This window comes from Nannobrachium achirus (genome assembly GCF_963921795.1).
Source record: "Nannobrachium achirus genome assembly, chromosome: 14".
NCBI classification, from domain to species: domain Eukaryota; kingdom Metazoa; phylum Chordata; class Actinopteri; order Myctophiformes; family Myctophidae; genus Nannobrachium; species Nannobrachium achirus.
Window position 1 is genome coordinate 64461450 of NC_137821.1, and position 26554 is coordinate 64488003.

At 42.2% G+C, this 26554-nt stretch overlaps 1 protein-coding gene across 1 annotated transcript; it reads left to right on the plus strand.

Moving 5' to 3' along the window:
* Nucleotides 1–546: 546 nt before the first annotated feature.
* LOC308298633 (protein NLRC3-like) lies at nt 547–26554 on the plus strand (the record flags this gene model as incomplete). Its single annotated transcript, XM_080742276.1, has 4 exons — nt 547–653; nt 1317–3023; nt 10833–10987; nt 26523–26554. 4 exons carry the CDS (start codon nt 547–549, stop codon nt 26552–26554), a joined length of 2001 nt encoding a protein of 666 aa, XP_080598402.1.

The following is a 26554-nucleotide window of genomic DNA, read 5'->3' on the forward strand; positions in this document are numbered from 1 at the left end:
GTGAAGAGACACACCACAGTACAGACTCATAGACCATACAGTGAAGAGACACACCACAGTACAGACTCATAGACCATACAGTGAAGAGACACACCACAGTACAGACTCATAGACCCATACAGTGAAGACACACCACAGTACAGACTCATAGACCCATACAGTGAAGACACATACACACCACAGTACAGACCCATAGACCCATACAGTGAAGAGACACACCACAGTACAGACTCATAGACCCATACAGTGAAGACACACCACAGTGCAGACTCATAGACCCATACAGTGAAGAGAGCACTTTTATCTCAACAAAAACAAAATCACGCTCATTGTAAAGTAAAGTAAAGCAGCGTTATTTGGATGAGTAATGTGTAATAATATTAATACGCTTTGGCATAGTAATAAGTTACACTACTCGTTACTGGGTAAATTAATAATATTACAGTAATATATTATTAAGTAACTCGTTACTGCCCAACACTGCACATACATCATATAAGTGTATGATATTCTAACCCAACACTTCACATACATCATATAAGTATGATGAAGTATGATCATATAGTCATATCTCCTTCTCGTCCACAGAAAGAGGACTTGTGTTCTGATCACACCTGGACTGGAGACGTCCCGTCAAACCACAAGTGGACAAAGTAAGACTGGACACAGTTTGTAATAATTATTATTATTATTATTGTGGGCTCTCTGAAAGACAAGATCAGTATGTTACACCAAATCTTTATAGGTCAAGTTTATTCTCCTCAAAAAAATTACCGACAGTACAAAGGCAGGGCCCTTAGCCAATGAGGAGCAACGTTCTTGGTGACATCACCACCAACAAGTGCGACCTGATATAAATAACAACAACACCCACATGAAATCTTTTGTAGTTTGTTCTCCCAAATCTTTATATAGTAAAGATTTGTGGGCTTGCTGAAAGTGTATGTTCTCCCAGGTCAGTTTGTTCACCCAAATCTTAATATACTCAGGTTATTCTCCTAAAAAAACAGCCGAAAGTACAAAGGCAGGGTATCCGATTAGGGATCAGCGAACCCACACTGTTTCGTAGGAACAGTATTTCTAGTTTTTATTGACATGCATAAAGGACAGAAGACATAGTCTGGAGGGCATTTCATTAATAATGTTCATACACAGCTGTAAGAATGTAAGGTTATGAATGAAGCTGAATGTTTAAAATGTCTTCATTGTCTTCTCATAGCAGGTGTCAGTCCACAGGAGGATTTAAAGGTTTATAAGGTCGGTTTGAACCGTCTTGATCGTGTGACATACGTCACTGAAGTGCCCTCCCTCACCAGCATCTACACAGAGCTCCACATCTCAGCGGGAGAGAGTGAAGGGGTTAATACCCAACATGAGGTCTGGCAGCTAGAGGCAGCTTCCAAGAAGAAGACCCTCCATGACCAACCAATCAAATGCTCTGACATCTTTAAGCCCCTCCTCCTTGGCAGAGACAAACCTATCAGAAGAGTTCTGACCAAGGGCATCGCTGGCATTGGAAAAACATTCTCTGTGCATAAGTTGACTCTGGACTGGGCAAGGGGTTTGGAAAATCAAGATGTCACTCTCCTGGTTCCCTTCTCATTCCGGGAGCTGAACTTGGTCAGAGATGAGCAGCACAGTCTTCTCTCACTGATCCATCGATTCCACCCAGAATTAAAGAAGGTCACAGCAGAGCAGCTCGCTGTCTGGAAGGTTGGCCTCATCTTCGATGGTCTGGATGAAAGCAGGTTTCCACTGAAATTTGAGAACATTCGCATTGGTTCTCGTGTCTTCCAGAAGAATGCCATTGTTTCTGATGTCACAGTGACATCATCAGTGGACTTGCTGTTGACAAACCTCATCGAGGGGAATCTGCTCCCCTCAGCCCTCCTCTGGATAACTACCAGACCTGCAGCAGCCAATCAGATCCCTCCTGATCGTGTTGACCTGGTGACAGAAGTACGAGGGTTCACAGACCCCCAGAAGGAGGATTTCTTCAGGAAGAGATTCAGTGATGAGAAACTGGCCAGAAAAATTATCTCACACATGAAGACATCAAGGAGCCTCCACATAATGTGTCACATCCCAGTCTTCTGTTCGATCACCGCTACCGTTCTGGAGGACATGTTGAAGACAGACGAGAAAAAACAGCTGCCCACGACCCAGACTCAGATGTACAGCCACTTCCTGTCGGTCCAGACAAAGAGGAAGTGGGAGAAGTATGAGGAAAGTCATGATGTGAATCAACAGCAGCTCATGGAGAAGGACAGGGAGGTTCTTCTGAAGCTGGGCAGGCTGGCGTTTGAACATCTGGAGCAAGGCAGCATCATGTTCTACCAAGAAGACCTGGAAGAGTGTGGTCTGGATGTGAAAGACGCCTCACTGTACTCAGGACTCTGCACTGAGATCTTCAAGAGAGAGTGTCTGTTCTTCCAGAGAACAGTCTACAGCTTTGTTCATTTGAGCGTCCAGGAGTTTCTGGCTGCAGTCTACCTGTTCCACTGTTTCACACATGAGAACATTAAGGTACTGAGGACATTCCTGGGAGGAGAAATAATGACCCTGGAAGACTTCCTGAAGAGAGTCATGCAAAAATCCCAGGAGAGTAAAAATGGCCACCTGGACCTCTTTGTCCGCTTCCTTCATGGCCTCTTACTGGAGCCCAACCAGAGTCTGTTAGGAGGCCTGCTGGGTCAGACAGAGAACATTCCATTGACCATCCAGAGAATCATCAACAACCTGAAGATGATGACCACTGACGATCACTCTCCTGAGAGAATGATCAACATCTTCCACTGTTTGATTGAGATGAACGACCACTCAGTACTTCAGGAGATCCAACAGTACCTGGAGTCAGGGGACAGATCAAAGACCAGACTGTCTCCATCCCAGTGTTCAGCTCTGGCCTTCATGCTGCAGATGTCAGAGGAAGTTCAGGATGAGTTGTACCTGGACAAATACAACACATCAGAGGAGGGGCGACGGAGACTGATTCCAGCTGTGAGGAACTGCAGAAAGGCTCGGTTAGTATTCATGTGAATAGAAAACGTACTTTAGAATACAGTCAATCTACCTTCACACCACTACACTATAACTAGAAATGATGGTTAACATAAAACATTGGTTCTCAAAGTGTGGTCTGGGGTCCCCCAGGGGTCCGGTTCCAGGTGGTCCCCAGCCAGTGGCTAAAAATAAAAACAAAGTAGAATAAGTAACATTATGTCAGGTAATTGATCTACAAGCTCACAGTTGTAAGGTGCTCATTGATGCTATGCAAACAATTGTAAATCAGGCTTTATAACCCAGCTCTCTATGGAAAGATAATTACAAATACATCTTATGTTTTAGCAGTGTTGGGCAAATTACTTTAAAAAAGTAATTAATTATAGTTACTAGTTACTTCTCCGAAAAAGTAACTGAGTTAGTAACTGAATTACTCTATTGTAAAAGTAACTAATTACTAGGAAAAGTAACTAGTTGCGTAAAATAAGTTGTAATATGTCAAAGCATTTGGATTGTTTTTGGGAGACGGTTTCACAAGCCGGTTGCGGTACAGTAAAAAAAAAAAAAAAAAAGAAAAAATCCAAAGATTTCAGTTTATTTAACTTAAAATATTTGTATTATATAAGTAAGTAAATATAAGTATTTTTAAAGTAAATTAGAGTAAAAAAATCGATTCAGACACATTACAGTATTTTCTGCCTTTCATTCTTTTCAAGGGAAAAAATACCTTATATCGCTTTTTTGATGCCTTCATTATCATGCTCAAGGGGGAAAAAAAATACCTCATGTCATTTTGCTTTACGTGTGGAGACATAGAGGAGGGGAGATCTGTCGCAAAGAAAACTAAACTAAACAAAGGTTTAGGCAATTATACATCGACATTTAATCTCTGCATAAGGATTTAAGGATGCTATGCTTATAATGATTGCAAGCAGCAGAGTTGTTATCAACAACATCACGGAGTACTGACATAACTTAATGAGCTCCTAGTGACTGGACTGGAGACGTGCTGCACATCAACGTTAGAGCCAAATCAATCTGGTAAATCTGCTAATTTATTAATGAAATGGTGTCGCCTGCCGAATATAGACAATCTACAGGCTCCCTATGTGTCACCATGCTTGTGGATCTATTGTTTTTGGCGAGTAACATCAGATGGATTCACTCACGGACAACTCTGTGAGTCATTTATTTATTTATTTTTGCAAGACCGACACACAGGGGCGCGCTCTCTCTCTCTCTCTCACTCTCACTCTCACTCTCACTCTCTCACACACACACACACACACACACACACACACACACACACACACACACACACACACACACACACACACACACACACACACACACACACACACACACACACACACACACACACCATCGTGACAGCTTGGGGACGCTTGACATAGTATTAGTAACGGAGCACATTTCATTGTCAGTAACGGTAACGGCGTTGTAACGATGGAAATTGTAATTAATTAGATTACCCGTTACTGAAAAAAATTACGGCGTTATGTAACGTCGTTTATTTAAATGTCGTTATACCCAACACTGTGTTTTAGTGCTAGGTTTTATATGCATATTCATTGAAATATTCACTGTAACTAATAGCAACAGCTTTAAATAACAAATGACTATGTAGTGCTTTATGTCCAAACAGTGGCGCTATATGAAAAATTGTGGGGTCACTTCATCACTAGGGTTCATTCTCCAGGGAGCATCAATGTGCTCCATAAGTTTCATGACAATCCTCACATTAGATTTTCACACACCATGTGTGTAGGTGGACATTTTGGCCTAAAGGTGGCGCTAGAATAGAGGTCATGAGATCAGTAAAATCAGTAGGTTTAATCCTGTAGGGAGAATAAATGTGATCAACAAGTTTCATGACAATCTGACCCTTACATTTAGAAATGTTGTAACAGTGAACATTTTGACCTTATGGTGGCGCTAGAAGAAAGACTATTTGAACACTAAAATCATTTGGGGTCATCCTCTGGGGACCATGAAGGTTCACAGTCTTTATTTATATTATTCTTTTCAATATATGTTGTTGTTTATGATGTTTATGTAAGCTCTCAATGTGCAACATGTTGTGAGCTTGTAGATCTGCTATTTTGGCTGAATGTTCAGCCAGAATAGGGTCTTGGACCATATGGTGGCGCTCTACCTTACACCATTTCTAACTAGATAGAAGATCTCTTAGTTAACTTCATTGACAGTGAATGTGGTCTAATCGGTTTGATTTTACATTTAATCTTTACAGACTTGCTGGCTGTGACCTCAACAAGACAGACTGGGAAGTTGTGGCTTCAGCTCTCAGCTCTAAGCCTTCACATCTAACAGAACTGGACCTCAGTGGGACCAAACTGGACCATTCATCCATGGAGCTGATCTCTGCTGGACTAAAGAGTCCACATTGTAGACTGCAGGTCCTAAGGTCAGACTAATTTACCACCATTATTTGTATTAGTTTAGTTGTACTATTTATTATGTGATTATAACATGAATACTGTGGTGAGACTTTATTTGAAGAGTGTGAATAAGGTTTACATCTTGGTAACCCACACTGACTAGAATAATGATAAGGTACAGTGACTACAGTATGTGATCCATCGTGGCTGCTAGGGAATGATCACATCCAGTTATGTAATCATTTGACTGTCAAACTGGTGTAAACACAGACTGGAAGGTTTGCTATGGAGGACGAAAAATGACATTATTCAAAATAAATAAATAAATGAATAAATAAATACAGAAATGCTAAAATAAATAAATAAATGTGCAAAGAAATGTAAAAATATATAATTGAATGTATATATCTATGTACTATGCTATGTATTTATATATTTATTTATGTATTTATATATTTATTTTTATTTTTATTTATTTATTTATTTGTGTATATATTATTTGTTTGCATATTTCCTCATTTTTGTATTTATTATTTTATTTTTGTATTCTTTTATTTCTTTATTTATTCCTGTATTTCTTGAACCGTATGCTAATGGCCTTTCAGGCTTTAGCAATCAAACCCAGAGTGATCAAAGCCACACATGCCACAATAGCTATGAGGAGATTTCAGTGTCAGATTTCCATTCGCATTCGACTCTGGGGCCTCGGCCTCGGACCGCAGAGTGGCACATGCTCGGGGACCACCTCCAGGGACCCCTGGCGATATGATTGTGGACCTGGGGATAAGGCTTTGGAGAACTGGGCGGGCCACCGCTTCACTCCTATACGACTTTGGGGCCTCGGCCTGGGACTGGAGAGTGGCACACGCTCGGGGACCACCTCCAGGGACCCCCGGAGCTCCAGGGACCCCCTGGTGCCGCCGCCAAAAAATGCAAAAATGTCCACCCCAACAGGGCTGCATCACGGGGAATTCCCTGTGATGGAAGACCCCCGCGCCGCCCAAAATACCCCAAAGTAGCCGATCTACAAGCTCCAGCTCCACTCCGCGGGCCCTGCCGGGGGTCCCCGGACCCCCGCTTCTCAGGGGGGGTCCCCTAACCCTAGCGCCACCATCAGGCCCATTTTCTCAAACACATTTTTGCACACTGCTTCTACATATTTTGCCCTAAAATCACACAAAGCGGTACACAGTATCTCATGTCATCAACATGGATCTGTCCCATTTCACATATTCCCTCCTGATTGGCTTCCATTGCCTTGACGGTCGCTTATCTCCCTATTTAGGGAGTCTTACTGGTAGGGCCAACAGTGGCAGAGATATGAGTAGGGCAATAGTGTGACGTGACGTGACGTGACGTGACGTGACGTGACGTGACGTGACCGACAGACTGACTGACTGACTGACTGACTGACTGACAGACAGACAGACAAACAGCTGGTGGAGCTTTTCATAGTAACTGCGAGCTGACGGTCGCAATCACTGTCTGCAAGAGTTTCAGATTAAAACAGTCCATTACTTTGCATCCATAAACTCAGCACAAAAAGAAAAATGTGGTTCAAAAAATCGGCCTGATGGTGGCGCTATATGGGACAGATCCATGTTGATGACATGAGTGTAGACATAGTGTGTACCGATTTGTGTGATTTTAGGGCAAAATCTGTAGGAGCAGTGTCCAAAAATGTGTTTTGCAATAATCGGCCTCATGGTGGCGCTAGAAGAGGGCCATATGAGAAATGAGGGGTGGGGTCTCCCTGGGGTATTGCAGGCCTGCCAGGCCATTTTGACCATTTTTGGATGGGCGCTACCCACACGTTTGGCTGTGTAGCTCATTCCAATCGGCCTGATGGTGGTGCTAAATGGGACAGATCCATGTTGATGACATGACTGTAGACATACGGTGTACCAATTTCAAAGCGCTTTGCGTGATTTTAGGGCAAAATATGTAGAAGCAGTGCCCAAAAATCGACCTGATGATGACGCTAAATGTGACAGGTCCATGTTGATGACATGAGTCTAGACCAGGGGTCCTCAAATACAAATCTTGAAGGTCTACAAATATTTTTTTGATCCGGGTCCGGGCCCGAAAAAGAAAAAAAAAAAAAAATGTGTATATATATATATATATATATATATATATATATATATATATATATATATATATTTCTTTCTTTATTAAAAGGGTCTAGGGTCCTTAAATTATGACTTCACTGTCATCTCCTCCAAAATCTTTTGGAGACCTTTAATACTTGACTGAAGAGCTCCCCATTGAAGGGAGTGGAGCAGCGATATTTCGCGCTAGTGTTTGTTGCTCTGGTTTCTTTTAACAAACTGGGATAATCTTCGAATACTTTATGCTTGTGTCGCAACGTGAATATCGATCTGAAAACAAGGTGTCGCGCGCAACTCTATGGTCGCGCGTCGGAGACGCCTGAAGCGGCTCGGCTGTACTGCGTGCGGCTCGCAGCAAGCTTTGCTGCATTGGATCTCCATGAAGAAAGAGAGAGGCGGCCGTCACGGGCCGTGGCACGTTGCGTAAACTCTCTGGAGAGAAGATTACAATCCTACAAACGTATTCACGTCAATGTTGTTGTGCGTGAATGAAAAACACTGCTTTATAACTAGTTGCACTGTTGCAGGCTCAGCAGCTTTCGGTAACAGTCTATCAGCGCGTCGTTGTCATAGAGATAACAACCCATAATACTCTGTTGCCCGGCATCAGCCAATCAGCGCGTTGTTGTTTCTCTCACACACACACGCACATACACAGACTTAGAGCGCATGCAATGAAGTGAATGAATAGCCCTACAACGAGAAGTGGAAACGAAATGTGGAGATATTTTTCCACAGTTTTTTTTTTACTATAATTTGTCCTGGGTCCTGTCGGCAGTGCCTTGCGGTCCGGACATGGACCGCGGTCCGCCTATTGAGGACCCCTGGTCTAGACATACTGTGTACTGCGTTATTTTAGGACAAGATTTGTAGGAGCAGTGTCCATAATTGTGTTTTGGAAGAATCGGCTTCATGATGGCGCTAGAAGAGGGGAATGTGAGAAATGATTTTGGCATGGATAGGGGCAACGGTGACGGAGATATGAGTATGGCAAAAGTGTGACGTGACGGACGGACGGACGGACGGAAGGACGGACGGGCAGCCGGTGGAAGTTTTGATAGTAACGGCGCCCTGGCGGTCGCAATTCATTTTGATTAATTAATTACGGAAAATGTATGTGATTAAAAAAACGAACACGTTTTAAACACACTTAGTTTTTGGACCACCGAACCTTTCTCACTGGACTAGTTTCAGGCGTAGCGATCATAGCCTCCAACAAACCCCAGTGCAGCAATGGATCATAGCCTCCAACAAACCCCAGTGCAGCAATGGATCATAGCCTCCAACAAACCCCAGTGCAGCAATGGATCATAGCCTCCAACAAACCCAGTGCAGCAATGGATCATAGCCTCCAGCAAACCCAGTGCAGCAATGGGAGAAGAAGCCGATCAGACCGCTTTGCTTGGTCCAGTGGATGGGACATTTACATTTAAGGAGTAGTTCACCTCAAAATGTTCAATACATTTTTCGTATTTGTCGAATTCCTAAGACAATAATTTGATTACAATAAATGTATCCCCATTGATTCTGGATGGGGACCCACATGAATTTGGGTCGCCATCCGGAATCGATTGGGGTAACTTTACTATATTCCCCAAAAACAAAAATCTTAGGAATGTGACAAATAAGTACCAGTAAGACTCCCTAATCGGGAGATAAGCGACCGTCAGGTCGCATATATTAACTTTAGAAGGCAGTCGTAGCCAATCAGGAGGGAATATGGGAAATGGGACAGATCCATGTTGATGACATGACTTTAGAGATACTGTGTACCGCTTTGCGTGATTTTAGGACCCAAATCTGTAGGAGCAGTGTCCAAAAATGTGTTTTGCAAAAATCGGCCTGATGGTGGCGCTAGATGGGACAGATGCATGTTGATGACATGACCGTAGAGATATTGTGTACCGCAAATTGCGTGATTTTAGGGCAAAATCTTGGGGCAAAGTTTGGCATGGATCGGGGCAACGGTTGCGGAGATATGAGTGTGACACGACGGACAGACTGACTTACTGACGGACAGACTGACGGACAGACAGCCGGTGGAGGTTTTGATAGTAACTGCGAGCTGACGGTCGCAAAAAAATATTATTGAACTTAAGCCTCCATGGAGTGAGTAATCAATAGAAAAAAAGGCATTTTTTGGGTGAACTACTCCTTTAAAAAAACTCACTCATTGATTCACTTGTATACCAACATGTGTTTTAATTGAAAAGAAATATGAAAAAAGAGCTTCTCATTTCAAATATCTATATGTGATTAAAATGTGATTTATTTTAATTAATTCATTATAAACCTCGAATTAATTAGATTAAAAAATCAAGTCCCGGCCCTAAGTATTTAGTGAAAGTAATGGAAAAAATTAAAACTGCTACATACGTCATGTAGTGAAATGTATTTTTAATTTGATAAAATATGAATATTTTTGTCTTCATATAAATCATAGTATTATCATTATTTGTACATTTAGCTATCTCTCTTTCTCTCTGTCTCTCTGTCTGTCTGTCTGTCTGTCTGTTGTTTTCGTTGACGATAAGAACCTGATTATGACTAAAATATAATGAGATGTTTATGTGTGATTTCTGTTGACAGCTGTTAAACCAGCTGATCTACAAACTCATAATATGTTGCAATTTTTCTTGAATAACATTTTTAACAACATATTATCTTCTCTTATGTGGGACAATGGCAAAATATATTTTCATGGATGTCTGTGACCAATTATTTGGGGACCAAAGGGTGGCGCTAAATGAAAGGTTGTGGGGTCACTTCATCAGTAGGGTTCATTCGGAGCATCAATGTGCTCCATAAGTTTCATGACAATCCTCACATTAGATTTTCACACATCCTGTGTGCAAGTGGACATTTTGGACTAAAGGTGGCGCTAGAGTGGAGGTCAGTAAGAGCAGTAGGTTTAATCCTGTGGGGAGAATAAATGTAATCAAGAAGTTTCATGACAATCTGACCAGTGCATTTAGACATGTTGTGACAGTGAACATGTTGACCTTATGGTGGCGCTAGAAGAAAGACTATTTAAACACTAAAATCAGTTGGGGTCATCCTCTGGGGAGCATGAAGGTTCACAGTCTTTATTTATATTATTCTTTTCAATATATGTTGTTGTTTATGATGTTTATGTAAGCTCTCTGCTATTTTGGCTTAATGTTCGGCCCAGAATAGGGTCATAGGCCATATGGTGGCGCTCTACCGTATTCCATTTCTAACTAGATAGAAGATCTCTTACTTGACTTCATTGACCGTGAATGTGGTCTAATCTGTTTGATTTTACATTTAATCTTTACAGACTTGCTGGCTGTGACCTCAGACAGACACACAGTGAAGGTGTGGCTTCAGCTCTCAGCTCTAATCCTTCACATCTAACAGAACTGGACCTCAGTGAGACCAAACTGGACCATTCATCCATGGAGCTGATCTTTGCTGGACTAAAGAGTCCAGATTGTAGACTGCAGGTCCTAAGGTCAGACTAATTTACCACCATTATTTGTATTAGTTTAGTTTTACTATTTATTTGCGTCCACAGGTGACATCACAGTGATGTCAGATACTCAGAGCAGGGATCTCAGTATATTAGTATAAACGGGATTCTGTTAGGGATTTCCATTCATGGGCATAAAAGGGATTGTATCCCAGATGATGCCCCGTTAGGAGGACCACAATAACAAAATCCATATATGGCCAAGACAGATGGCACAACCTCAACGCCTTTCGCCCTTAGGTGTCTTACTGGTTGTATAGTTTAGCATGAGAAACGGCACATCATGTCTCTGTCCGTCCGGACAGACGTCTGTCCATCTACGCTTTTTTACGGCCTATGGACTTTGACGCTCTGACATCACTGTCATGTCAGGGGAACCACACTAACAGAATCCCTTTTAGGCCCTCATATGGAGATCCCTGATGTTATCAATATTAAGCCCATATCTAACAGGACTTCATATGGGAATGCCCATATATGGAAGAAGACAGCCCATATCTGTGTGGCTGGTTCTACAGACGGACATCTCCATATATGGGCATAAAAGGGATTGTATGTATGATGTCAGATGTCATAGACTTCATAGGACTTTCACATAACGAATAACTGAGTAAGCATGTTTGGGCTCTCACAGCATATCTCCATATACAGTACATGGATCTCCATATATTGGTACCAGGGGTCTCCATATATGGGTAACTGGTCCGATATACATCACTGGCCAGATGGCCAAGACATTGCGCGACCTCGCCCTTTGGTGCAAGGTTGCTTGTCGCCATTAGGTGTCTTACTCGTATTATTCTTTTCAATATGTTGTTCATGTAAGCTCTCAATGTGCGACATATTGTGAGCTTGTAGATCTGCTATTTTGGCTGAATGTTCAGCCCAGAATAGGGTCAATGGTGGTACTCTACCTTACACCATTTCTAACTAGATAGAAGATCTCTTAGTGAACTTCATTGACAGTGAATGTGGTCTAATCTGTTTGATTTTACATTTAATCTTTACAGACTTGCTGGCTGTGACCTCAAAAAGACAGACTGTGAAGTTGTGGCTTCAGCTCTCAGCTCTAATCCTTCACATCTAACAGAACTGGACCTCAGTTGGACCAAACAGAACCATTCATCCATGGAGCTGATCTCTGCTGGACTAAAGAGTCCACATTGTAGACTGCAGATCCTAAGGTCAGACTAATTTACCACCTTTATTTGTATTAGTTTAGTTTGACTATTTATTATGTGATTATAACATGAATACTGTGGTGAGACTTTATTTGAGTGTGAATAAGGTTGACATCATGGTAACCCACTATAGTGGTGTTTCCATAAAGCCACTTTTTGTGCATTAACGGTTTATTCGCAAAATGTTTTTATGGAAGCACTTCAAAATGCGAATAAACTTTCATTATCCGCAAAAAAAGTTATCCGCTTGGAGGAGGAGGATTTTGAGCCTTTATCGAATAAACTAAATGCGCATAAGGAAATGGAAAAGGGTCAGACAATAAATGCAAATAGATTATGACGTTCTAGGTCCATTTCCCCTGCCGCTTTACGTCCATGGTATAGCGTTAGCCCACAAAACAAACCGGTTGTTTGTTACACACGGACTCACGGAGTGACACGGACTGTGTGTAAATTCCTCCCGTTTTCCTTCCGTTCCCAGAGTCAAGCCATCGGTGGCGAACCCTTCCTCATCACACGGTGTTGCGTGCCTGAAGTGCCCAATCTACAAGCTCACAGCAGCTCGCATCCACGTCTCCGCGCCGCGTTGTGAGCTTGCAGATCGGCCACCTGACCTTCCAGAGGACGCTGAAACTTGCAGGATGAGCACTGTGCAGCGACACGACCGCGGTTTTCCCGGTGAACCGGTAGCTTTATGTATTGAGAGGAACTCTTGCCAATTTGTAAGAGACTCGTCGCCAATTGTAATATATTTAAAAGTTATTTGGGGCCATGATGATGACTGATAACCCCTTCTTCCCACTACTAGACAGCGACCGAGTCACAGCAGTCAGACGTGCAGACGGTGCAGTGCTCAGGTTCGGTCTGAAAAAAATCAGCCCGATCAACTCTTGCGACCGTCGCTAATTCGAATGACACCCGCAAATGGAAACATGCTAAATTCGCTTTGTCTTAATGCGTATTTCTGATAATTCGCTTCCCTAATTCGAATACGTTTATGGAAACATGGCTACTGACTAGAATACGTACAGTTTTTACGTCCAGGGTTAGCAGAAGTAACATAGAATGGAAAATGACAATGATTTCAAATAGAATATTATTTATTACACATAAGGAAAGTAGAAATAATTACAAAAATCTATAAATAGAATCAAACTACCAAAACTTAACTCAGATCAAATGGCAGAGATGAGGTGGTCAAAGTCTTTCTCAAAACTTTCAGCAGCAGATTATGGTTTGGTTTGGTTGAAAGGACAGGGGGACCGATTCCCTGCTGCCATTAGGCTAACAGTCCTCTTAGTCGGGGGCGTTAGGGAGATGACATAGTAATTTCGTGCTAATTAGTCTAAAAGCGCCAAATTTAGCTAGGGCGCCCGAGTCTGCGACAATCGGGGTTGCCACAGCGGCCAAATCAAGTTGGGCTCCCATCGACTTTCAATACAGGAGGAAAATACCCAGAAAAACTTTTTTTTTCTGGGTATTTAAGTGGGATGTGAGGGGTCTAACTAGTGGTTTGTCATGATGCTGAATCCATTGCAAGCATTTGTTTTGCACAAAAAACATTCCTTTGGCTATAAATGGCCCCAGAAAACGATGGTTTAGTGATGAAAAGTGATGAGTCATCACTTTTCAGAGTTTTGTGGGCGTTTTCTGGAGCTGTGGCGACCCCGAAGGTCGCCGACTCGGCCGCCCAAGCTAAATCATTAGAGCAGGGGTGTCAAACTCATTTTGGGTTGAGGGCCACATTGGTCAAAAGGTGACTTGAGCTGGGCCGCAGCCAGCGCACACACATCCAGGTAAGTGCCATTAAGTGTGCATATATATATATATATATATATATATATATATATATATATATATATATATATATATATATGTGGGTCAGTGACATGACGCCCCAAAAAATTTGTTTTTAAAAAAACTTTAAATTGCAGGCATAAAAGTTATTTACTTTTGTTCTACTCACTCTCAACCTTATGGAAATACATTTTGTTTTTAGATATTTTATTGGAATCAGACTTTATTCAGCAGTTTGTTGTACTTGTGCCTAAAATCGTCATATGGTGTGACATGAAAATAATTGTTCATAAAATGAAAATGGAGTACATCTTTCTTAAGTTACTCACTTTATCAAAGTCCTTTATCATAACTAACCAGTGATCCACTATAGTTTTTTGAAAATTAATTATATCTGTATATTTTTTTCATAATCGACACTCTGTGTGAGGCCCATGTTCATGATCTTACAACATATTTTAAATGTATTCTGTCAAAACTTTCTCTAAAATTACACAAATATTTGTGACTCTTCCTGATAATATTCTCTATGTAATCCATAAACATTTTTTTGGTTTAATCATTAATAAAGGTATGATTTTTCACTATTTGGAATGTCACACCAAATGATTTAGTGTCACACCGTATGATCATATCTTCATGTGTCAAAGCAAACTGTGTTTTAACCTACCTATTAGTGAGTACTGAACTTTACTGATTGATTAAACAATTACCCAGGATAACATGGCCTTAATATTTCTGAACAGGATATTATTGTAGGGCTTTAACATGGGATAAGAAAGAATTGTAGTAGTAGATGGATGATGAGGATGTGCACAGGAATGCTACGCACACCTAAGTCTTCTGCCGGCCCACGGCAGAAAGATCCTAAAGAGACAATAAGGCGCATAGCCACACTTGGAGCCAAGGCAACATTTTATTAACACCAATTAGTGGAAACAGAACTCAGCATTCAGGTAAATTGCTTTTTTCCGAAGTCTCCTGAACTTGAACACAGCATTTTGTGTTGAACAAATGTAATTAGGAATCATGACATTACACCACATCTCCACTAGCTAAAGAGTGCTGGGTTGCGCAACTCCGAAGATAGCTGATCTACAAGCTCTCGCAGCACAACGTGTTGAGAGCTTGTAGATCAGCTATTTTCGCTAGTTTTGTCTGGGGTCCTACCTTAACACTGTCCACTGTCCAGTCCAGTGAGTGAAAGTACAAAAGTATTAGATCAGATTAGATTATACATTTAGACTGTAATGTACATCAGCCAGTCGTATTTGGTGAGGGTAGCAAACCGGCTGCCTTGTTGAGGTTCTGCTATGCCACAGACAACCTCCTGCTCTTCGTAGAAAATGCAGTCTCGCCCCTTTGGCTCCTCTCTCCTTGCTGGGTCATTGTTTAGTTTCTCCCTGTACTTTCTCGTTCTCTCAGCACTTGTCATTTTCCAGCTGACAAAAGAAAATGGAATGTATAGTTTAAGACAGGGGTCTTCAACAGGGGGTCCGCGACCCCTAGGGGGTCCGCGGAGGTACTGCAGGGGGTCCGTGAAATTATTGCTTAAAAAAAAAAAAATATTAAAAAAAAAATGTTTTTTTTTTTTGCCTTTTTCCACATTTATGTTAAAAAATAAATCATGATTCTATCCATTTTGAATAGCTTGAATACATGATTACTATGTAATGACATATTGTTGATATTATTGACATTTGTTCTCAGTTAATACGTAGGCCTATGTTTAGAAATGGTTGTGGTACGGCCCACCCTGCTCGCTGTAACTTGTACATGTTTAAAATAAAAAATATGTCGTAGCCCCGACCCCCCCACCCTACGAGGTGGTAGGGGGTCCCTGCTCCATCTCCCCATCAGTTTGGGGGTCCCCGGCCTGAAAACGTTGAAGACCCCTGGTTTAAGACAAAGAGAAAATATTGTTTAGATTGAAACAATATGTTAAGGTTTCTGTGAAGGGGTTTCTGCTCTGTCTGATGAATTTGAAGTATCACTGAATGAAGCTAAATTACATTTTATGTAAAAATGTTTAAAACAAATGTTTAAATGTACAAAAGAAACATGGAACTTTGTTATTTATTGTTATATCTGTAGTTAAATACAGTATAAATCATATGGTGTGACAATCAAGTCATATGGCGTGACAAGCAGACATGTCACACCATTATGATTAAGTGTCACACCATATTACGTTTTCTGCATTTAGGTTTACCTTGAGGCTACTATGTACACATTAGCATGCTAACAGCATGCTAGCTATAACAAAGCAACCTAGATCTACATGGAAATATGACCAAAACTTCAAATAACTTAAGCTTTTTTTAATGAAAAGGTGTCACACCAACAGACATCCAAAGTGGTGAGTTTGTCAAAGTTTCAACAAGATGGCATTTCATGAAAATGTTAAAATCATAACTCACCTCAGACACCTGTCTTGCAGTTGTGCTGGGAGTGCTGAATAGCCTTACAGAAGAAGGACCTCTCTAGCCAATAGGTGTCCAAATAATTGCCTGTTTAATTTGTCCAAACTAGTGTCACACCAAATGATTTTGGTTTGGGGGACAAAATGTTTTTGATCAGAAATGACTGAAAACATTATGCTTTGACTTTGAAAAGATATAGGCTCACAAATAGACATTTTTTAGCCTAAATTCATTTTCAAATGATTTTTAGCAATTCTTTTTCTTAGTTTTATTCAAGTTCCCACTTTGAGAAACAAGGTCAGGACAGTCACACCATATGAGTTTTGCCATGTTTGGTTGAAAATTCTGAAGAAATGAGGAATGAAATGTTTTAATCTTGAGTAAGTTCACATAAAGCTTAATGTCCTGCACAATATTCAGAAGGTTTTTGACAAATATATTTTTTATTTATACATGTTTGACACCGAGGACAGCGAAAACGTTACGTCACGTCACCCACCCATATATATATATATATATATATATATATATATATATATATCAGTGGCGATGGGTGCCCCAAGGGACCGGGCCTTCGGGGACCCCTCGCGACCCCCCCCTCGTGCGCACCTATGGTGCGCACACCCGCGCGTGAATGTTAGGCCTTTTTTTCCTCCTTTTTCCCCTTTTTTTGACAAAACTTATCACTGAACAGCCGACTGTGTAGCCTACAAGGCAAGCACGATGGATAAACTTAATTAGCACATACACACATACTACAAACATGTAGTACAGACTCCCAAACCAAGACATGCAAACCAATGCCATATTTGCGCTAATAAGGATTAAATAGATGTGCGCTGCCAGAGCCACACAAGACAGAACCATGTAACAGCAGTTTTTACCACACACACACACACGCACACACATAGTACTACAAACATTGTACAGACTCCCAAACCAAGACTTCCAAGCCAATGCCATATTTGCGCTATTAAGGATTAAATAGATGTGCGCTGACTGCGCTCACTGCACTGCCAGAGCCACACACGACACAACCAGGGGCGTCACAAAAGGGGAGGGGGGAGTGGGACTGGGTTACTAGGGCCCAAGGTGGAAGGGCCTTAATTCTTTTATACTTTAGCTGAAAAATAGCAGATAAACAAGCTCACAGCGCGGCACCGATTGCCGCACAGCGAGCTTGTAGATCTGCTATTTTTTAAATCCCCTATGAAGAACATTTATGGGGGGCCCGTAGTGAATCCTTGTACCCAGGGCCCAGAATTTGGTGCGACACCCCTTGACACAACCGTCATGTACAGCAGTTATCGATGCAACGAAAGACCAAGTCAAGAATGACCCACAATAATTGAACAGCAGCCAAAAATGAATGGAAATTAAATGCAAATCCAGCGATATAAATTAATTCATTTTTCACTCACCAATGACGGTTCACTTGAAGACGAAATCCATCCTCCTGTCCTTTTGGGTGAATTTGTCAATGACGGGATCATAAAGCTGCTCTTTCTTTTTAAGTTCCACGAGAATTTCCTTTTCAATAGCCATGGAAGCCAATGCAGTGAGTCGGGATTGTCCGGTTGTGTTCCTCGAATATGTTTTTATCCGTTTAAGGGCTGAAAATGTCCTTTCCACTGATGATGTCGTGACAGGGATTGTTACAACTAAACACGTTAGTTTATATAGCTGATGCATGCTTTTACAGAGATCTTTACTTTGGAGAAATAGAAGAAGGTCAGATGGGTCCTTTCCCTGGAAATCTGCCATAGAATACACAATATTGAGCTCCGTTTTCAGCCGTGGCAAGTCAAAGCGCGGCCCGTAGCTGTCAGTCAGGCTTGCAAAAGCACTATCAGGGAACTTCTTCTTAAAGTCGGGGAACTGCTTGGGGTCCAGGAGTGACAGGAATGAAAGCTTTTCGTGATCTTTAAAACGATTTTGCATTTGATTCAGAATGTTGTCAATAATTCCCTCATGCAGCTTCTTGTAGTATGCACGCGGATCTCCTTGCGTTTTGCGCCCAGTTGGCATGCTGGTGTTCTGTACTGCCTCATCATAAAGTTGATCAAAACGTGGCCTCTGCTCCTCAATCATAATACAAAACTCGTCCACCCTGCCCATACAAAACTGCATGTCAAATGACTTTGACTGCAAAATGTCGAAGAGCACGTCTGAATGTGAAAACATTTCGTTAAATGTTGAAAGCAAAAAGCAAAATTCAAAGCTGCTCAGGTTTGATATGTAACCATCGGCACTGTGTATGGTAGCATCATCATATTCGCCATGGTGTTCAACTATATAATTAAACAAATCTTTAAGATTATCTTTCTCTTCAAATACCGTGCACACCAATCTTGATGCAAAATTCCACCTGGTTGGTGCAACTCGTGGCAGTCGCGTCTTGCACATCGCATCAAGCACTTGTGTTCGCTTTGGTGATTTAGTAAAGAAAGCTGCCATGGAAGAAATGTGTGCGAAGAATATTTTGCACTCTTGAATTTTGGCTACACCTTGAGATAAAACCAAATTTAGGACATGCGCATAACAATGTATGAAAAGTGCCTCTGGAATCCTTTCCTTTACTTTGGCCTGAACGCCGTTCAGTCCCGATGCCATAACGGGAGCACCATCGTAGCACTGCGCCACAAGTTTGTCTGTGCATCTGTATTCCTCCAGGAATTCAAGGGCGAGGGTTGCCAAAGCATCCGCATTTTTTTTCTCTGACACATCCACAAACTTAATGAACCTCTCTTTTATGCCACTGTCTGTTACATAACGAAGAACAATAGATAGCTGTGCAGCATTGCTCACATCTGATGTTTCATCTAGCATCAGAGCTACAAATAATGCTTTATTTATTTCTTCTTTAATTGCATCATCCATCACACTAGCTACAGCACTTATCAAGTCGTTCTGTATTTGACTTGAGGTTCCAATAAACACTTTGGAAGTGGTCAGATGGTAGTGCAAATCTGGGTCATATTCTGCTGCATATGATAAAAGCTCCCTATAATGACCGCGATTCAATGATGTGCTGCTCTCATCATGTCCTCTAAAAGGCAACTCTTGTTTTCCAAGGAAAACTACAGTGTGTATGAGACGTTTCAAAATATCCCGATTTTTTTTCACCTTCTCATTGTGCATTGATGTTTCTCTCCGTCTCTGTTCATCCAGCTGTAAATCAATTCTTGCGTCTCCAAATGTTTTTAAAGTAATAGTTGCCTTAAGGTGACTTGCTGAGCCTTCATGTTTTACTGCAGACTTGGTTAAAGAGGTAAGGTTATCGTAGCCTTTACAGTTCCAGGTACCCTTGTCGGTCCCAAACAACAAGCAAGCCCAGCAGTATAGCTTCTTGTGCATAAGTGAGCCTGTTAACCACGGGTATCGTTCCCAGTTACTAGCCTGAAAATGACGCTCATATCCCGCCTTTGAAGCTTGAGTGATCTCCAGTTGTTCGGGTGTTGGGCGTCCTTTTTTAACAATGTCCATCTTTTCATTAAACGGTCTTCTTGAAAAAGGCACTGACAATAAATCCGAAACAATATCATTTTCAATTGGGGCTACGTTCTCTCCTGCTGCTGCCATGTTGCACTGTTTACTACTTGTTGCTTCCTTGTTGTTGCTTTGCGCATGCATACTGTAGTAGTGGCCACAGCATGGGCCACAGTGGAGACACTGTGATTGGTGGTTGAGCCGTGGGTCTTCGGTAGACCCCTCGTAAATGAAGACGACGCCCATTGACAACAGCTCGAAATATGATTGGTTGGTCAAACTGACACTCCACACCAAGGCTTGTATACGCTTGTATGTGACTGAAATAGGGGGAAATCTCGCTTTTTCGACGTGTCAAATGTTCGACGGCCCGCAACTTCGACGCGTCGATAGTTCGACTTAGGGTTCGCGAGATTTCGGCGCCGCCGTTTCGACGGCACGTTTTTTCGAAAAAACTGACGCCGGTCTTTCGACAGGGCGGCACGTACGGTCTTTCGACTGGCCGGCACGGTCTTTCGACAAGGCTGCACGTATTTCGAAAAAAAAAAGTCTCTCTCACACACACGCTCACCGTCCGCTCCTAACCCAGCCTTACCTCCCCCGACCCTATAGTGTTTTGTTCTTTCCCGTCCGTCCGTCTCTCTCTCTCTCTCTCTCTCTCTCTCTCTCTCTCTCTCTCTCTCTCTCTCTCTCTCTCTCTCTCTCTCTCTCTCTCTCTCTCAACATTACCTGAGGACGTGGGATAAAGTAATATTTACGGGATAAGCAGGGCCGTGCTTAGGGCCTAGGAGGACCCAGGCAAACCCCAGTTTGAGGCCCCTGGGTCGGGACCCATGTGTGGGTTGCGGACCAATTTCTAGGAGTCGCAAGTAAATGCCTGTTTACATTTGGTTTCCTAAACTTTTGTTTTTAATTATTTGAAAATATTTTCAAATAATTAAGATATGAGAAAATAAATCATGAGTTTAATGCAAACTAGCATTTTTTCAAAAATAATTCCATATAAACAAAATAAGAAAAAGCAATTGTGCTTCACTCTCACATGAATTTTTATAGCTACAAGATAACATAATGGGAATATCAGAGTTATTACCTACAAATAACTAACTACCTTAATGATAATAAGAACAAGAATAACTTTTAAGTGCCTGTTTTGCAGTGGTTCTCAACCTTTGTCTCACAATAAATACATGTAAATGGATGTGTGTCCACAGGCAGCCTGTTAATTATATTTCAATTCATAGCTACTTCAATTATTGCCTTTATGCAGACAAATACATTTACTGCACCCAGCATTTAGCTTGTCAGAGTGGTCTTGTTGGAGTGCCTCTGTGCGGCTGCAGAGTTCATGTGCAACTTCTTCCCAGCAAGAGCCGCTGATACAAACGACCTACGGCCTGGTCGCGACTTAGGCCACGACTTGGAGGTCGTAGGTCCCGGTTCTGGAGGTTTTGCGCGATCTCGGTCGTAATTCAGCGACCTGGGAAGTCCGCGATCGAAACTCTACGCTTGCTAAGGGAAGGGACGCGACTCTACGCTTGCTAAGGGAAGGGACGCGAGTTTAGAAACTCTACGCTTGCTAAGGGACGCGAGTTTAGAAACTCTACGCTTGCTAAGGGAAGGAGCGCCGCGATCGAAACTCTACGCTTGCTAAGGGAAGGGACGCGAGTTTAGAAACTCTACGCTTGCTAAGGGAAGGAGCGCTCGTTTTCAACAGCGTCGGCAGGTTAGCTACTCAGTGTCGGCAGGTTAGGGTTAGGGTTAGGGTTAGGGTTAGGGTTAGAGTTGGGGTTAGGGTTAAGGTTAGGGTTAGAGTTAGAGTTGGGGTTAGGGTTAAGGATAGGTTTTGGTGCACCTCGCGCGGTCCAAGTGCCTACAATGGAGCGCTTCCTACCTCCGGTTCAGCCAATCACAAGCTTCAAAAGGTTGAATAGCGCTGCTGCTCTAGAATATTCTGCAAAAAGACCTTTTAAATACGACCGCGGACTTCCCAGGTCGCTGAACAACGGCCCGATCGCGCAACAACGGCCCGGGGACGACCGAGGTGGCGCAACCACGGCCGGGGGTCGCGAAACTAGACCGGCCGCGACCTAACAAGTATGTACCGCGAACTACGACCTCCAGAACCGGGACCTACGACCTCCAGGTCGTGGCCTAGGTCGCGACCAGGCCGTAGGTCGTTCGTATCAGCGGCTGTCTCTCCTTCTTCCAGATAGATTGATTGATTGATTGATTGATTGAAGACTATTAAAAGTACAGTTTCATGACAGTACAGTTCACTGGTACAAGCCAAGGTCAACTAAAAGGAGATCCTAGTAACCTTTTCGGCTTATTTACACAGGAAACCTTTATGTATCTCATATAACCTTGAATGACGGACGGATAGAACTCCATCATTTGCAAAAGGGGGGCCCTGCGATTTTCACTTGCAGGGGGGGCCTGCGATTTTCAGGGACTATAGTAGATTAAATGGTTAATCGGTTATTCAATGAATTTATACATGCATATCAATACCTATTAGATATGTCACAGCAGGGCATGTATGCATATCAATAGACCATTGTCTGAACCTGTTAACTCATGTAATGTATGTGTAAGTGCCGGCCACTTGACATCATTCAAATCCCCCCCCCCCCCCCCAAACACTGAATTACCAATGCAACTACTAGGTAGTCGATGGTTCCACAAGGTGCCCCTTTTTTTTCACTTGAGCACCCCCCCTTCAAAATGTCTCTGCACGCCCCTGCCTCTTAAAGTGATCCCTGACAAGTAAAGCCCTTTGCACACAGGCGCGTTTAACCGCACGGATAAAACGGACAATATATTTTTTTGAAAAGAAAACAATGATTCTCTATGACCTCATGCACACCGGCTCCGAATTAGCCGTGCGACGAGTGGCTGCCACCGTGCGCTTTTTTCTCGATCGAAACCAGTTCGATTTGTGCGTCTTGTCGCATGCGGTAAAAAACTCATCACTCCTTTTATGACTCCTTTTTGGATCCGCAGCGCCGATTCCGCACAGCCTTGCACACCAAATCCAATGCGTTTTATTCATGCCGCAAACGAAAAAAACGCAACTGTCCTGTGTGCAAAGGGCTTAAGCCATGTAGGCCTTAATATGTTATAATAACCCTCTTTAACCAAAATATACCATTTAAAACACTAAAGCCCTTTGCACACAGGACAGTTGCGTTTTTTTCGTTTGCGGCATGAATAAAACGCATTGGATTTGGTGTGCAAGGCTGTGCGGAATCGCCGCTGCGGATCCAAAAAGCAGTCATAAAAGGAGTGATGAGTTTTTTACCGCATGCGACAAGACGCACGAATCGAACTGGGTTCGATCAAGAAAAAAAAGCACGGCGGCAGCCACTCGTCGCACGGCTAATTCGGAGCCGGTGTGCATGAGGTCATAGAGAATCATTGTTTTCTTTTCAAAAAATTATATTGTCCGTTTTATCCGTGCGGTTAAACGCGCCTGTGTGCAAAGGGCTTTACAATATATTCCTTTGAGAGAAAAAAAGTTATATTTTCAACCCATGGGGGGAGCCATTGCACTGTTCGTCGCATGCAGTGATGACGTAGAAGATACATTTTGGCTGGTCGGGCCCATAAGGTTAATATGGAACGTCAAAAGAACGTTCTCTTTACAATATTTAAAACATTGTCTTGAAGCTCAGATTAACTGTAGTTAGCAGTGTGGTGCTTTTCTGTTCTGTTCAATCAAGTAGGATGTTTTGCCGGGTTAGTAAAGTGTTTAATTCAACATCTAAAACTTGTTTACACCGCCATTTTAAATTGGCCCGTCCAGCCAAAATGTATCTTCTACGACCGTCATCACTACATGCGACGAACAGTGCAATGGCTCCCCCCATGGGTTGAAAATATAACTTTTTTTCTCTCAAAGGAATATATTGTAAGTGTTTTAAATGGTATATTTTGGTTAAAGAGGGTTATTATAACATATTAAGGCCTACATGGCTTACTAGTCAGGGATCACTTTAAAGATGTATGTGACATCACAGAACACACATGAAGGAACTGCTTGGGTGATTAGGGCCATTGTTATCTGGTCTGCACCTTTGAGAGCCAAGCTCTTTTCAGATTCTAATGAGCTAATATGTCCAAAGCAATTGTTTCATGTTAACCCTCACTTCAACTGTTCTCTGTTCAACAGCTCAACGGGGGCCCATGCCCATGTTGGTTAAAAAAATTATAATAATCTCATGAGGCCCCCAGCCTGTGTGGGGCTGCCTATTTTGCCTGTATGGACTGCACGGCCCTGTTTAAGAGTAGCCTAATGAATGGCCACAGTCAGTGCGCAGCAGGCTCCACCAATCACTTAGCTTACTTGTTAAAAGCAACATATTATTATGACAGTAATATGGGTGCAAAATGTACTAGCCCCATATAAACGTAAAATATACTCTCCTCCCTAGCTGTGGGCATATGCCATAGGCCTATATGCACATATGAACCTGCCGGTCTGTGTCCAATAGAAAGCTGCAGAGCATGGAGTTTTTTTTAAACAAGTACAAGGTTACATGCGCAAAAATAACAGATTTACAAGCTATCAACACCGTCGGATATACAGGATGTTCATAGCCTTTTTACAAAATAATTCCCAATTTGGCATTGATTATATAGGCTACTTTCAGAGCGTTTGGTTTGGTGTGTGTGTGACTGTGTGTGTGTGTGTGTGTGTGTGTGTGTGTGTGTGTGTGTGTGTGTGTGTGTGTGTGTGTGTGTGTGCGCGCATTGCAACCCGGTCTCCACAGAAAATTGTGGTTTGTCTGTGCGTATGTGTGAGTGAGTGAGTGAGGGAGGGAGAGAGAGAGAGAGACGAGAGAGAAAGAAAGAGAGGGAGAGAGACAGAGACAGACAGACAGACAGACAGACAGACAGACAGACAGACAGACAGACGGATAAAACACAGTAGGCCTATGTAGATAGGCAGAACAACAAATAGCCTAGAAACGATTCAAACGATAGAAGGGTCGGGGGAGGGGAAGGCTGGGTTAGGAGCGGAGAGAGGGCGATATCATTTAGCGACCTACAACCGGGTTGCTCGCTCCTACTGGAGGCTGGAGCGTTGGCACCATGAGTCTGTCGGGGGGAGCGTGTCGCTGAGAGACTTGTTTTTTCATTGTCGAAATACCGTGCCGTCTTGTCGAACTGTTGTTGTGTCGGACAGTTGTCGTGTCGAAACATTGCCGTCCTTTTTTTCGAAAAAGGGTGCCGTCGAAACAGCGGCGCCGAAATCTCGCGATCCCTAAGTCGAACTATCGGCGCGTCGAAATAGCGACACGCTCCCCTGAAATAGCCGAGGGACTTCTGGAATACTTGCGTCAGAGGCTATTCTGCCCAGTGACTCAGTAGAAAGAATCTCTGATTGGCTGTTATTTTCCCCAGCACAAAAACACTCCCAATACACAGAACTCGAGGCAGAAACAACTACAATGAGTATGGCGAGCGAAACAGTGCAGTTTAACAGATTACCAACACAAACAATTTTAATTAATAAAAAAAAATAATAATAATAAAAGTAATTAAAAAAGTTATTATTAAAAATATTATTTTCTTTCTTCTGAGGATCCCTGGGGCTTCTCTGAATACCTTGAAGGTCCTGAAAATTCGCCACTGATATATATATATATATATATATATATATATATATATATATGTGTGTGTGTGTGTGTGTGTGTGTGTGTGTGTGTGTGTGTCTGTGTGTGTGTGTGTGTGTGTGTGTGTAGTTGGTGAACATTTTCAAACAATTTTCCAAACTATTACACTTTTTTCCAGACACCTGACATCTCTTTGCTTTAACCAACTTGTCCATATCAGGGACAAATTTCTGACAGGTTTGCACTATCATGATGTCATTTAGATGTCTGTGTGTCAGCATTGTTTTTCAGTCAGTTCTATACCTACAGTACTTATGAACAATAGTTAATTTATACAATTTGAAGGGAAAGAGATTACCTTTTTAACATTCCAACATTCCAGCATTTACATAAGCAGTTTCTGTTAGCTAATGGGTGGCTATCTGTAGTTATGGTTGCTAATGTGTGGCTATTGTTCTGAGGTTTCAGCTATGATCACCTGAGACTCCAGAGTTTCAGCTTGTATAGTTACACTTGTATTGGCCTACTTTGCTTGGCCAATAAAATCAAATGTTATTACTAATCTGAATGGTAGTGTATGTTACAATATAACATTGAGATGATTGTGTTTAGTTTTCCTGCTCTTCTATTGAGACAATTAGATTGTGTCAAAGGTGTTTACACACACACACACACACACACACACACACACACACACACACACATACACACACACACACACACACACACACACACACAGTCTGCATTGGTCATTTTTCATTTTTGTACAGGAACATTGGAACATATTTGAACACAAAGGTCCTAAAAAGCCCTCTGAAAACTAGACACAGTTTGACACCTCTGCTGACTAGAGATGGGAGGAACAATGGGAGGATCAATAGGTACCTAACTACACCCCTAATCACTCCCCCAATGCTAAACCACCTTGGTGGTTTAGCATTGCTTCATTTAACATAAATTCTCTTTTATATGATATTCTCTGAATAGATGATGCACAGCATACACAGTACCTGTGGTAA